At 37.6% G+C, this 15,371-nt stretch overlaps 1 protein-coding gene across 1 annotated transcript; it reads right to left on the bottom strand.

Moving 5' to 3' along the window:
• Window positions 1–1,558: 1,558 nt before the first annotated feature.
• mchr2b (melanin concentrating hormone receptor 2b) lies at window positions 1,559–7,283 on the bottom strand. Its single transcript, XM_059346604.1, has 2 exons — window positions 6,672–7,283; window positions 1,559–3,952 (listed from the first exon to the last, which is right to left on the bottom strand). Exons 1-2 carry the CDS (start codon window positions 7,073–7,075, stop codon window positions 3,313–3,315), a joined length of 1,044 nt encoding a protein of 347 aa, XP_059202587.1. The 5' UTR covers window positions 7,076–7,283; the 3' UTR covers window positions 1,559–3,312.
• Between the last annotated feature and the right edge of the window lie 8,088 nt (window positions 7,284–15,371).

Below are 15,371 nucleotides of genomic sequence, written 5' to 3'. Positions count from 1 at the left end.
GAGTGAATACAGACTGGTCTTGCATTGAAAATGAGAAAGACACAAAGCAGTCACAATCTGAAGGACATTGTGCATTTAGTATGAAAACATGAGAACACCACCATTCAGACCTGTCAAAATGTCGATGTGTATACTCATGCCTTTTCTTTTAGTTGACCCTGTAGAGCTCAAATTACACTAGCTCAGGAAGCTTAAGTACTCAGATAGTTAAACCAAGAGAGAAAAAACACAGAATATAACATGTATATTTTTTTAAAAACCAATCCACTGAGAGTATAATACAGCCACTGGGAACACTGTAGGCCTATCACAGCAATCTGACAGATTCTTGCTAGTCACTGATGATTTACGCAGCATGTGATTAGAGTCTAAAACCAACAGAAGGAGGCTGTTCTGCTGCAAAAAAACAACAGACTTTGAATCTGCTCTCACAATGAACAACAAGTATTTCTCTTTAAATGTTTCTCTTTTGTTTGACAAGAACTATACTTTCATTTATCAAACAATTACTTAGTAATCATTGAGATAAAGGAGTTTAAATGGTTTGTAAGTTGTAACTAATGATTAATAAATAATTTACTTTTTTATTTTATAAATCAGTCATTAGCCATAAATAAATACATATTTTGGGTTGCCAGATTGTAAAAGCTCTGACTAGTTTGGCAGACAATCGGGACCAAAACAAAATATATTGTCCAACCAACTTAAATGACAGGTTGCTTGCCAATTATAACAACAATACATAAATAATAATTGAAACTTTGTGAAATGGTTGCAGTTTTAAGCACATGCTGAAAGTTGTGAAATGGGACTACTTGGTAAGGTTAAGGCGGATATAGGACATAAATATGAGTTGTCATAAGAGACAATCTATCCAGCCACGTGACTAACTGTATATCGAGGGGAATGTCTGATACTGATACTAAAAACTTTCAAAAAAACGTTTAAAAATGCAGACTTGATTGTTAAAACGCTTCGTTAATAACTGCATTTCCCAAAATAAGAAGAATAAATACCAGCCAGTGAAATGTTTTACAACCTGAAATACTAAAATATATTTGTATTAATGGCTTATGACTGATCTATAGAGCATTAGTATGAACCCTTATTAAAGCCACTGGTTGCAACCTTTGCAGCGTTCCTTATTGAAGATGTAACTATGCGTGAATATAACAAATTTCAGTTAAAAACACTTTCAGTTGTGAAATGGAATTAAATTTCATCATGAGCCCTTAGGAAGCTGGCCAATGATAAGACAGCTCGCGTTTCAAAACCTTTCACACTTGCCATGCTAATGTTTGTCAGTGACAGATCTCACAAGCTGCAGCAGTGTTTGTCACTAAACAGCACGACACTGGGATGTATCCGGTGGTTGGTGAAGGTTAATGAAGGCTTTTAGTCCATAAGGGAAAAGAACGGCTCCTCTGCGTGGCTCTCATCTTATGCATCTACAAACATGCCGATAGTCTTTAGTTTGGCTCCAAAACAGTTGCTTTTTTTTTTTTTTTTTATCATGCCAGCCCTCCTCTGAACAGTAGATGTGTTTCTTTTTTTCCTCAGGTTTTCGGAAAATGTTTGTGTTGTGTTTGGTTGGTTTGATGCAAAGGGACTTTATACTAACACAGGCAGCGGTAGACAGGGGACAAAGGTTTACAAGCAAGATAGAGGCACAGAAGAAATATGACCACCATAAAAAATATATATGCAAGCCAGTTACCATTGCAAAGAGTGGCCATGCAGGACACAGCAGCGTGTCTATAACTGGGGGGGGGGGGGCAAAGAGAAAGACATTACAGACAGCTAAATTATTTCAAAAGTGTCATTATTTTTTTACTAATATTATAATTGCCATATGAGTCATATATCAAAATAGTCATGGTCTGATTGTTTTTTTTTTAGTTTTCGGAATATGATTTGGGACATCTTTGCAGATCCACAACACTTCATTCAGAATGTTATTTTGACACATTTTTATCCTTTAACAAATATTGTGCCTTTTGGGATATTGCATTAATCAATATTGCGATTTCAATAAAATATTGATTAAAACTGGTACCTCTTGGCACCATCGATGATACCGTGTGGGTACCTAAGCCCTCTTATTCCCTGGATGAATCTGCGAGTAAATTAATTATTCAGAAAAGAAAATTAAGCAATCAGAACACCAACAACAGATTCATTATTAATAAATGATAGCAGGGGGAATTGGGAAATAAATGAACAAGACTGAGTGAGGACAATTATGTAAGTTAATGAATGAGCCGGTGAAAGAGTGACTAAGTGAGATGATCTTATATGGAAGCATAATGCATTCACTTGAGAGTTTTAATATTTGGCCTGTTCTTTAGAGATAATATTCTCATTAATTCAGAAAAACAAGAGCAGAATTTTAAAACTTTTCAAGTCATTTTTCCCCATATTTCTTTAATAAATAAGATAATTATCTCATTAATTCAGTCAATCAAGAGAATGCATTAAAGGGATAGTTCGGACAGTCAGTGTATTCCGTGCAGTAAATGATAGTCTGTGCATTTACAATTTGAAGATCCAGCCATGCTTCAGGCAGGAAACAGACAGGCACTGTCACAAAATGTATTTTGTCCACCTAAACAAAGGCCCACCCTAAAAATCTGTATGATATATTAACGATATGTCCACCGACATTTGGCACTACTTTTTCTCAACTGTAGAACTTCCATGTTCCTACTCATAATATATACACATACTGCCTGGAGCGTGTGTCTGAATCTCTGAACTGGGAAAGCACCCAGGAGACCTTCGTCTACTACACAGAATACATTGACTTTGAGTAAATACTTCATACAACCTCACTTCAAAAAATCCAAACTATCCCTTTAAGCTTGTGTAATAAGCACGTGTGTGATATCTCAGGTGTGCTTGGCTGTGCTGAGTTCTAGAAAGAGAAAAAAAAAATCAATAAATAATAATAACAATATTACTAAGAATAACATAATGGTGTAAAGTGCTGGGTAGCGAAACACATACTGCAGTAATAATAATAATATTGCCATGGATAACATGGGATAATCTATAATTATTATCATGTGTAGTGTAGGTTTACATGTGAGTCAGTCTGCATGTCGACACCTTTGACATTACCTGTATTTTACACATTTTCTGCTCAAACTTTACACCCATTTTTTTATACGGTAACAAATTCCGCCTTATTTTTTTGAAAAAGCTGCAGAATATGACTTCACAGGTAAGACCACTCATCAAGCTACATCCTTTTGGAGTGAGCAGCAGAAAACAAAAATGTACATGTGTATATACAAAATGACACCTGCGCCCTCAGATGACCGTACAGCGGTAGTTGGGGTCATTGGTTGTACTGGAACCATCCATTTTGACCACGGTGACTTTGGACGAGTGCTGGGAGCTGTGCAGCGCGTTCCTGGAGCAAAGGCGCTCGCGGTAATTCTGGGCGAAGATGAGCAACATGAGCGGGTTGATGCAGCTGTGTGAGTAGCTGAGGCAGATGCTGATGTTGTAGGCGTAGATGAAGGCGATGGTTGGGGTGTTGTTGGTCAGATTGATCACCTGGATGACGTGGTAGGGCGACCAGCAGATCAGGAACAGGGCGATGACCATGAGGACCATCTTGGTGGCTCTTTTAGCCCAAACAGACTGCTTGCGTTTGACGCGACGAATGGAGCTGAACACGTGGTAGAGGGTGAGGGAGTAGAAGGTGCTGATGATGATGAGAGGGATGATGAAGCCCAGGATGGACTGGTAGAGAGTGTACCAGTACATGTCCTCGGGCCCGTCCAGGTACATCATGCACACCTGCAAATGCTGTCTGTGCACCACCTTAGCATACAGCATGACGGGGACGGTGAGGAGGAAGCTGCCCAGCCACACCAGCAAATTGATGATGACCGTCCACTGGATGGTCCTCTTCTCTGAGGTGGGGTGGACAATAGCTATGTACCTGTTGGAGGAAGAATTCACTTTTTAGAGCTGGACTGCAGTCAGAAGCAGAAATGACCGACTTTGCTGAAGGGCTTGTAAAAAATCATTAGTTTTGATTCAAGAGGTCATTTTCATCCTTGGTAAGCTACGACAATCAAATTAAGCAAACAGGAATGATGAAATCAGTTACCATGTCAATGGTACGCTCAATATATTACGTGCTCAGTAGAGTGACAAAAGCGTTGACAAATTGGTATAATTTAGACAGGGTGACAGCCTTAGAAAATGAACACATTTACATTTCAGGTTTGCATCTGATTGTGTTTCAATTTGAGAAGCTGCTCCACCAATTTACACAAATTGACTGTCTTTAGGACATCTGCAGGAAATGAACGACCACTTTGCCATCTCTTCTAACAAGTGGCATTTAAGTGGGGGAAATTGCGTATTTCCACTGGCTGCCTACATCGTGTTATATATGTTACTCTGTGTTTGTGCCAAACAGCTCTGGTGAGATTGAGAAGCATGCGTGATTCCTTCGACGTCTTTCAGATTTTGTCAAGGACATCCTGCTAAAATGTTTTCTTAGACAATGAATCACTTAGCATTTTCAAAAACAATTTGGAACAGTAGCACCCTCGAATTTCAAGTTGAGAAGTAACCCTATTTCTTATTTGATCACCTCTTTGTTTAGTCCACATCACAATTAGCACCCCACTGAAAACCCCCTCCTTTCTCAAGAGCTGTCCCCTCTTTGGCAATTAGTTGACTAATTGCTCATTTTGATCTCAGTCAACTAAAATGTCTTTACTCAATTAGTCCTTTTTTCATGCTGAATTACTTATCTCCCAGACACCAAATCAATTTATCATATTGTAAACTTAAGAATTTCTTTTGTTGAGTACAGCCCTGCTTAAAACACGATGTCAATTCTTTGTGGCGTCCTCTGTGTCAGTTAAATAAATATACTCTGAGTGAGGGTTGAATCAGTAGGTGCAGATCGATACTCTGGAAGTGTTGTCTCAGAGCAGCCAAGTTATATTCATATCTTCAAAAATGTACACTTCAGAATGCCATAACTCCAGCACACTAAATGTTTAGTTTGTTGTCTCACTGTTAGTGTTGTATGAGGTATATAGCATTAAAGAAAATACTTCCTTATTTATTGCACTTACTCATAAAGTTGCTCTTAAATCATTTGTGTTGAACTCTGCTGTGATTTGTTGACAGGAAGATGTAGAAATCTGCACAAAACTGCCATGAAATTTAATTTCACAACATTCTCAGTGCAAGTAGGACTCACAAAAATAACTTTTTCCCTGCGTTGTATAAAACAACAGTGTCTTTGTTGGTGCTACCAGACTTTCTGTATTCCCCTGGTAGCAAAATAAAAAATGTCAGTTTAGAGATATGACAGAACATTTTTGAAAATGTAATTATTATAATTATTATTTAATTTGACTGATATGAGATATTATTTTCATGGTCATTAGAAATACATTAAAATGATCATTGTGTAATTTTTCAAGGGTCTGTACCAAACAAAGATGTTTCTTAAGTTTGTACAGTATATGTGTGTCAGTAGAATATTACGCCAGGGCAATGTATAGTTTAAAATTGTATTTTGACACACATTTTGTGATTCACATATTGCACTAGTCCATATTGCGTTTTTGATGCATTTTGGTTCAATTGTGCAGCTGAACTGAAAATTTAAAGTTTGAGTTGTCAATAGTTTGACATACATGTTTTTATCAGGTATAACTTGTGAATATTTATATCCAAAGTTAACTTTTTCACTCTGACAAGGCTGTACTTTTAAGCTCAGACAAACAAAACACAAAGAAATTAGATTTTGATTGCATGGGACTTGAGCCTGAGGGGTATCATTGAATCTGTCAAATGGCAAACTCTAATCACAATGCCTTTGAATTAGGATGTCAAAAAATATATTAAATCGGCCCTGTGAATGGTTTTAAACACTAGAATCATGCTGCTTTGTGTTTCTAATCTATTGAGGTGGCACACAGGATAGCTTTTCTTGTTTGTTAGAAATAATCTGTTTGATCTCATTGAAAAAAAAATGCAGGCTATAATTATTTCTTTTGTAGGTGTTTTGGATGGTATTATGTTTTATGCATTTTTATGTTTTTTGCTGCAGTCTTTAGAAAACATAATTAAAGTAATCTAAATTGTGTAAGTATTTCAATGTCAAGGCTGAATGTTGCAAAAACAGTTTTGATAGAATACAAATAATGCAACTAAAAGTAATACTGATAATTTTAGCACTAAAGAATGTTTTTTTCAGTGGAGGTATAGTGCTGCTCATCAGCATACACTTAGCTGCTCTAGTGGCCCTACAGAAATACATTATGTATGTGATAATGAAGATATGTGACATTACCGATGTGAGAGTGACTCCTGCTCAGGTGATTACCTTCAAATGGAGATGTTTATCAGTCAAACACTTGGCACACACACTCATTTAAATGTCCTCAATGTGTTCGGGTCATAAACATGACACACAAATCCTTTATGCAGGGAACATTATGTCTTCATGAGCTGTTACAGATGATTACCATACTCCATTAGTATATATTTTCAGATGGAGTGTTTAATTTTTAATAATGCCACTTGTAAATACACACTGGGGGGAATTATGCCTCCTATGCATTTAATATTCCAACACTTTCTAAAATAACTCAAATCCTGACAAGAATTGGCATCCCATGACTTACCTGTCAATGCACAAGACTGTTACAATTCCCACTGTGGTAAACTGGTTGCTGACATCCACCACCACAACCGCTTTGCACATAAAGTTTCCGAAGACCCACTGTCTGTCTCTGACCAGCTGGTGTATGTTGAAGGGCATCACCAGCAGGAACAGCATGTCCGCTATAGCTAAGTTCAGCACGTATATGTCTGATACCATTTTCTTCTTGCATGCTTTCACTGCATAGATAACCAGTCCGTTGGCTATAACTCCCACTGAGCACAGGATGCCATAGATTGTGGGGAAAATGTGCATGAAAGTGGTGATGTCGATGTGGCTGTAAGATTGAGGAGTTGAACCCAGACATGACGGGTCAGTCAAGTTGTCTGTTTGGTTGTTTTTGCAAAAAACGTCCGTGTCATTCATCTTCAGATCCCGCTTAATAATCGCCTCGGCGTGATTGTAATTAAAGCGCGCGCGCCGGGCGATCTCCAGCCGGCGACTGCTCTCCAAAACTTGGTGCAACAAACAAACTCGCGCACTCTTCCAAGAGCTCGTGTCCTCTCCTCGAGTTCGTTCACGGACTTCCTTTACAAGAGACTGTATGATTTAAAGCCGGAACAAGTCAAATCTAATCAAGTCTGAGCAACGACGCTCCTCTGGACATGTTTATCTCTGGAGGCTAACTATGATATGACCATTTACCGTGCGCATCCGCTGCGCGCCTTACCAAACACAGAGTGCGCCTCAGGGGACACTAGTTCCCTCCCTTTAAAGATAATTCGCGGAGTCATGTAATGAGTCAAGCAAATGAAAAGAAAGCCCTTTAAACTGGAAAGCCACAAGTATGTTGTTGTTCTTGTTTCTCACCTTGATAATACATTTAAATGAAGGAGGAGAGAAAAGTGAAGTTAATCCTGCAGACTGACAAATATATACAGAACAATCCTTTTATATTTGAACTTTAAGATAGGAAAAAAAAACATAATTTCCCATAAGATTTCTACAATCATTGGAAATACATCTTAGGATTTTTCTTAAACAATATACCTGCACAATTAAGCCATACAGTTTCATTATTTTAGCACAAAAAGAGATGTGTGCTCCTTTTTGCATTTCAATTAAAATCCCACACATCCAGAAGGCTTTTGAACACTTTTGTTGTTCCCAAATTCTGATGAGTTTCAGCTTTAAGAAATTGAACAGATTCAGGCAAGCAATTAACTGTTTTAATTGTGAATATGCCCTCAAGGCTGCTGTGTAACCCTCATACCAAAGATGTTCTTTGGAGCTTTGTTCTGACATCATTGGGAATGAGCTTTAAAGGGACACAGATAGATCCAGCTCAACTGTGAGAGCTCTGCTGAGATCTGACCACAGGTCCACAGGACTGGGAATACATGCAAGCTTCCCCAAACTGGCTTCAGGTACCATTTATTAATTCCCTATGATGCTACCTTTCTCTTCCAACTTCTGTTCAAAGTGCACCATAATATAATTATTTCAACACAGGTCTAAATATTAAACACACTTTGTGACTTTTGGCCTTTCTCACTGGTCCAGAACAATCAGATCCGCTTCAATGAACCCTTCAAACTCAGCCCTGTCAGTTACTGACAGCGAAAGAAAAATTCACCCTGAATAGAACTCACATTATTAATTTATATTTTATCATTTTTATCTCTTCAATTATTCTTTTATATATAATTTCCACTTTGTCAGAGGTGGAAAGTCATCAAGTGTGTGTCTAGGAAGAACAAAAGAGGAGTGTTCTAGAGCATGAAGCTTGAGGCCAAGGTCTCGTTCTTGTTTATAATAGGTTCACAGGTATACAAAAATAATGCTCCGTGAGCAAAGAGGCACTGCTTATTTGCTAGAACCTATAGTGTGCAAATTATGAAAGGTAGCAACGTGAGTGAAGTAGGAAGGAAGATTATGGAATAAAGACTGACAAAGTCCGTTAAGAGGATGGGCGGATCAAACAAACAAACAAACAAACAAACAAATGCAGGACTTTGACTTTAACAGTAGATTAAAAAATAAGAAGCAGATTAAACCTTCCTATTCAGCCTTTAAGATTCAAGTATAAAAAGCTTACATCCTCCACAGCCAGCTGTGTGGAAAACTTGGCATAATTGCAGGAGAGTGCAAAAGTCAAGATTGTGCATTCAGACTCTTGAAACATTTTTTTTACGCAGTGAAAAGCTTTTTAACTACCTTAAAATGTTCTCTTTGGCCCAATTATTCCTACTGTTTATACATGTGGAGTGTTTTGTTATATGGCCCTTCTTCAGAGAAATACAGTGCTCTGGATCGCTCCATGAAGGAACTTCCATGCATCACCTTCTGTGTCCCCAACGTGGCCTACGCATATCCTTTAGATACATACAGAAGTAATTTTAACCAAAACCCTGATCGATTTCCTGACTTTAACTAAATACTTTTATTGGCAAAACTTAACCAAGCAGTTCCGTTTCACAACGTTAACACTGGTTTAAAACATTAATCTTCACATGGTTATGCTTAATATAGCCATCATGTTAAGTGGAATGTTTTTATTTAGCAGGATATCATACAAACTGTTGTGCATTTGTTTTTGTTGAACATCACATGAATATGTTTATCGAAGTTGATTAATTAAGTGAAAAACTATTGCGTGCGAACATTAATGACCCATCCAGGATTAAAAGTAATGATTTTCGTCATTCAATCATCATATAGCGCCACCATCTGCTCTTGAGTAATATCTGCAAAACTAACATTCCCATCATCCTTTGCTTTACTTGTTTAGGGCTACTTTGGTAATGTTAGCATGCTAATATGCTAAACTTAAATGGTGATCATCAAATCTTATCCCTGCTATAGCATGTAAACATTGTCATTGTGCGCTTGTTAGCATGCTGACGTTAGCATTTAGCTCAAATCACCACTGTGCAACGCAGAGCTATGGACCTAAAGTTATTACTGAGTTTGGGACACATAACCTCTTTTAATATTTCTCAACTTAAATAAATAAATTATTCGTCAGTTGCTGCTTGATGCTGGTACTAATATCAAAGTGAAACTGATTTTAATGAATAGATTATAGAGGGAGCTTAGTATTTTTCTATGTTTTGTCAGTTTGAAAGTCAGGACCAAAGACAGTCCATTAAGTGTTGTTTATCCAGTCATGTCCAGCAAAGGTTCATGCTAATTTCTCAGTAAATATACCCTAGCAATGATGAAAAGTGTTTCCATTGACAGCAGATTAAACCTTCTTGTTCAGCCTGTCAGATTCACATATCAAAATCTTACATCCTCAACAGCCAGCTGTGTGGGAAACGTGGCATAATTGCAGGAGAGTGCAAAAGTCAAGATTGTGCATTAAGACTCGTGAAATTTTTATTTTTTTTTACACAGTGAAAAGCTTTTTAACTACCTTAAAAGGTTCCCTTTGGCCCAATTATTCCTACTGTTTATACATGTGGAGTATTTTTTTAAAGATATTTTGCCCTTCTTCAGAGAAATACAGTGCTCTATAAATTCATACAATTAGTTATTTCTTGGAAGGCGCTGAGTCAATAAAGCATTGTGTCCAATGAATACCTGTTAATGCTATTGTTTTATTAATAACTGTGCTGTGCCGAGGTAACGCTTCACTCGTGGTTTGATGCTGCTACAGATCTCTGGGAATCTTTCCTTCAATAACTGCCACTGTGAGTACTGTTGCACGACAAGGTGAGCTGGGTCGCACCTTCCATCTGCTCAGTGACTGACAGTGAAGGACGGTGCCTGCCCTGGTTAGCTCCTGAGTGTGCAGCTGTGCACCTGTGTGAATGTGAAGCAGGACTTTGCTGAAAAAAGAGCATAAGTGCTCAATAAAACTCCAACCCAGATCAAATGAGGAATAAACATGGCAGCTCCTTAAAGTGGATAGACGTTTATGGAGATTTGGGGAATAAATTAAACCCAAAGGAGGTCCTAATCAAGAATAGTTAACCTCAGAAATTAAATATGTGTTAGCTACTTCTTGAAAATGGATTCCCAATCGTAACCACATACAATATGGTAGTCCTAGTTAATGAGATAATGTGAACATCGCACTGGCCTGAGGCGGCTCATAAAAGCTGGAACAGATCACATAAAGCCCACAGTATGGAAGCTTCAAAGGAGTGAAAGCAGACACAACAACAGAAGCAGAAAAAGGACACAGAAAACCCTTAAAGTGATCAGCACATGGAGTGGAAATACTGGCTTTATTATTAATCACAAAGCAGTGGATTGATGTCCACTGTTTTTTTCTGTGTGCATATAAAAACAGCGCCATCAGCAAAATGAGTGTGAGGGTTTTTCCTGTCACTAACAACTTGTCTGGTTTGTTCACCGAAATAGAAGTAATTTGTGTACTTCCATGTGACCTACAGCATTATTTAGAAGTTAAAGCTAGCTGTTTCAATTACTGAATATGGTCAAATATAAAAAGATTGTTCTATACTGAATAATTAAGGTTTAATAGGCATCACAAATGAGGTGGTCTTTGGAGAACTGCACCTCATTTATTGACTGTATAAAAGAAATTGAAGCAGCTACAACATTATCTTTTGATATGTGAACTACAGCTTTGAAGCCTTGAGTTTGGCATTATAGCTGTCACCATATACTGTAGTTGTTGTTTTTTGTGCTACATGGTTGCTCTATTTTTTTTAACCTCTTTCCATGAAATGATTGTGACAATGTGTTTTATTATTGAGTGATAAAGTGTATATCTTCTCAAAAATGTATTAATCAAACCACAATTAACAGAGAATTGTGTCTGAAAACAAAAGTTTTTCCAACTTCATGACCGACCTTGTACAAGTGGGAATATTTGGACAAGAGGGTGAAGCTGAGGAGGAGGATGCTAAGTTACCCTCAAATGCTAGCACAAACGAGCCAGCCAGGTTAGCAAGGTGCATCTGTAATTCTGACTACAGTAATGACTCACCGACTCCTTAAGCATGTCATTATTACAATCAAACAGACTAAGACATTTTTAGGTGACCAAAATATTACAATGAACTTTCAGAAGACTAGCGATTAAAATCATAACCTCCTTTGGAAAATGTTTACTGAGGTGATAAGTAATAGTTGAGTCATTTTCTCATAGGCGTCCATGCAATGAAACTACTTTTTGAAACCAGCGGAGTCGCCCCCTGCTGGATATGGCCTGGAGGTTTCTGCTTGACTTCACTCATCACTCATCTTGGTTGAATTATAATTAGTTGGATATTTCAGTTTCTAAAGACAAAGGAACCTTTTAACATGATATCCTGAACATTAATATAGCTGTATACAACTATTTATTATGTAAAGATATGGTGGAGTAATAAGAATGAAGTCATGCTCCCTCTATGTGTGGCTTTCTTTTTTATAATTCAACTTTTTATTTTAGTTTTTAGGAAAAGAAAACAAGGAAACATAAGACCAGAGTAGAATAATATTTCAGGCACCACAGTAGCATATATGCCTCATCATGATACATTTACATTACAACAGGCAAAAAAAATGGTGAGAGGACTTTTTAAAGTTCTCATTTTCATTATTAACTCTGTCTAACAGGAGCTCATAAGACAGTATCTCTGACATAATGTCCAGCTATTGCCTACTTTTCCGCAGCCTATTAATCAATTGGGCATCCATGTGTGTTTTATTAAAAATTTTTGTTGATGAAAAACAACAAATTGCAGTGGTAGCTGGTCCGGCCACACGTGCATATTAGTTTATGTGCTTCCCCAAAGCCACAGCATGTTCTGTCTAGTAAATAATCCCATGTTGATTCAAAGAAATGTCAAAGAAATGTACTGAAAGACGATTTCAAAATGTCAAAAAGGTTGAAATACTTGTCTCACTGTGATGTCACTGCATGTGGCAGCCGAACATCCTTTTCTTTTTGCATTTCTCTCTTCACTCCTGATGAGCTCTCATTATGGTGAAGAGCATAATTGCCTGTGACATTAAGTTATATGACAGGATTAAGGAGATTGCACTGATTTCATCATCCCCTTCTTTGTGAGGATTGAACCTGCTGTTCCTAAGCCCAGATAGAGAGGCGAGGAGCAGCTCAGCCGTGTCGTGCGTCATTCTTCTTTGTGTAGGTAGTATTTAGTTAAAAGTGTTTTTTGTGGTAAAGGTAGGAAAGGTGCAGTAATACTCTGTTATTTTGAGTCACTTCAAGGGTGATGGGAAAACAAAATGCCTGTGGACCACATGAGTGCTTTTTACTTTATTGACAGCTAGAATCACATGCAGTGTGCTGTGTATCAAATGCACCGATGCAAACAACTCAAAGTTTCCAAATACAGAGTAAAGAAAAAAATAATATATATCATTAGTAAGAGATTTCAAAACATTTTTCACACACACAGATACACATGGTCACTCAAGTTGGGTTTTTTTTTTTTACCTCTTTCCATGAAATGATTATGAATTGCATTTACAAAGTTAAATGGAATGGTTTTATTTTGCAGGACATCAAAAAAACTGTTGCACATTTGTTTTGTATTTCTTGAATATCACATTAATCAGTTGATTCGAATTTAATGACATAAAGTTGACATAAAGTTACTTTTTTTTTTACCTCTTTCCATGAAATGATTATGAATTGATTTATTCTTGACAGATAAAGTGTATATCTTCTCAAAACTTCATTAATCAATCTCTGATCGCTTTCCTGACCTTAACTAGATACTTTTGTTGGCCGAGCTTAACCAAATAGTTCCATTTCACAACGTTAACGCTGGTTTAAAACATTAATCTTCACTTAGTTATGTTATATATAGCCACCATGTGAGCATTTACAAAGTTAAGTAGAATGGTTTTATTTTGCAGGACATCAAAAAAAACTCTTGCACATTTGTTTTAGTTTTTTTGAATCACATTAATCAGTTTATTTGAATTTAATTGAGTAAAGTTGACATAAAGTTAAAGTTTTTTTTACCTCTTTCCATGAAATGATTGTGACTTGATTTATTCTTGACAAAGTGTATATCTTCTCTTAACTGTATTAATCAATCTCTTCCAAACACAATGAAATGAACCACATAACAGGATTCCAACTTCATGTATACTGTGTTTTAACACCACATTACATATGGCTGATTCCACGAAACAACAGCCAATCAGTTGCGTTTTATAGGCAGACTCTCATGATCAGTGACCTGCCACAGCGAATCATATTCTATCACATCAGGGAGCGCAGACCTGAGAACATCATGTCCTCGTCATCATGTATCCGTAAATAACCCCCTCAGACTTGGAGGCTGTAAACATTGAATGATAAGTGATGCTTGCAAATGAGTAGTGAAGTGGACATAACAGAACGCCTAACTTACTTTGCTAAGCACTTCTTTAATTGAATAGATGCTGGTATGCCCAAGGCCTGTAACTGAATTTGGACAATGCGAACTGAAAGGCCGGTTGCCACAATGTCTGTATGCATTATAGAAAGGGCCTTTAATATAATATAAAGATTATTTATCCGATTTTCCGCAGATGTCAGGCCAGACATGTTGTAATTTATTGTTCGGTTACGGTAATTTGTGGGTCAGGGATTTACATTAGTGTGTGTGCTGCACGTTTAACTGAGCCTCTCCCAAAGCGAAGCAGAAAGTCCAGAAGGGAAAACATGAAGCAACAAAAAGGGGAAACAGTAGCCTGCCCTGTCTAGCTCCCAGTTAATAGTATCACATGCCTTAGATGTCATATGATTTTTTGTGGAGATAAGATGACAATCTCGATAACCTATCAAGGCCTTTGCTAATGGTAATTGCATGCTTCAGTCAATGTTTAGTTTGTCTTCAACACTTCGGAGAAAGACAACGCAAAATTTTGTGTTTGGAGGAATCAGACATGTGATGAACACAATGGGAAAGGTCAAGATGAGCAGAGTTCAATGCCATGATTCATTCCTACAGTGTAGTTTGAGGGGATTCCTATGGGTGTGCAGCCTCATTTACATATCTCCTCTGGCTATATATGCAAGTTGTGTTACTTTCTTTTAGGCCATTTCCCTTGTACCCATGTAGCTCCTCACATGTACAGTACATTGACTTTATAGGCTGAGAAACACGGCTGGCTTTGTGTGCAGACTCTTTGATCAAACCTAGTGAAATATATATGACAAAGATTACACACTAAAAGAATGTTAATAAAAATTAAATGTAATCCTGTGACTCGGGCAAAACATTCAGCCGTCAACAGCTGCATGCCCTTGAAGCTGTTTTCTTCCTTCATAGCACATAGAAATCTCCTGTGTGAGCCTTCCCACACTAGTAGCCGTTATAATGTATAGTTCTGATGAGACGGTCGATTGGGTTATGACTCACTGCCAGCGGGACAGTTCTGTCAATATGAACTGATGTCAGAAAAACTCTTCATCTACATCCAATTATGTCTCAGAGTGTAGAGTTATGTAACCACTCAAGTTAGACGACTTTATGTTTGTTTGAACAAAAATAAGTTTGAATAGGTCTGACCATGGTATTTGTCCCTGATGGGCTTGTTTTGTTCTTCACTCGCTGCTGGATGACACAGATCTTGTGGGCGATCTTTGGACAATCATATGATCTTCTTCTGCAGCTCCTCCAGGGGCTTCGAGCGAGATGAATTCACCCAGCGTGGTGAATCCATTCCTTTATAAAGTAACAACTTATCTATTCTGATGTTACGAGTACCTCACTTCACTAGAGACTCATCTTCTGAGAAT

Source organism: Centropristis striata, chromosome 12, assembly GCF_030273125.1.
Source record: "Centropristis striata isolate RG_2023a ecotype Rhode Island chromosome 12, C.striata_1.0, whole genome shotgun sequence".
Classification (NCBI taxonomy): Eukaryota; Metazoa; Chordata; class Actinopteri; order Perciformes; family Serranidae; genus Centropristis; species Centropristis striata.
Note: the sequence above shows the minus strand (reverse complement) of the source record. Positions and strands in the feature narration are given on the sequence as shown.

What these genes read in the sequence shown, in the direction of transcription:
- mchr2b (XM_059346604.1), bottom strand. Translation starts at nt 7,075, where the DNA reads ATGAATGACACGGACGTTTTTTGCAAAAACAACCAAACAGACAACTTG. An exon ending in ACAGTCTTGTGCATTGACAG is followed by an intron (nt 3,953 to 6,671) that starts GTAAGTCATGGG and finishes TTCCTCCAACAG; the next exon opens with GTACATAGCTATTGTCCACC.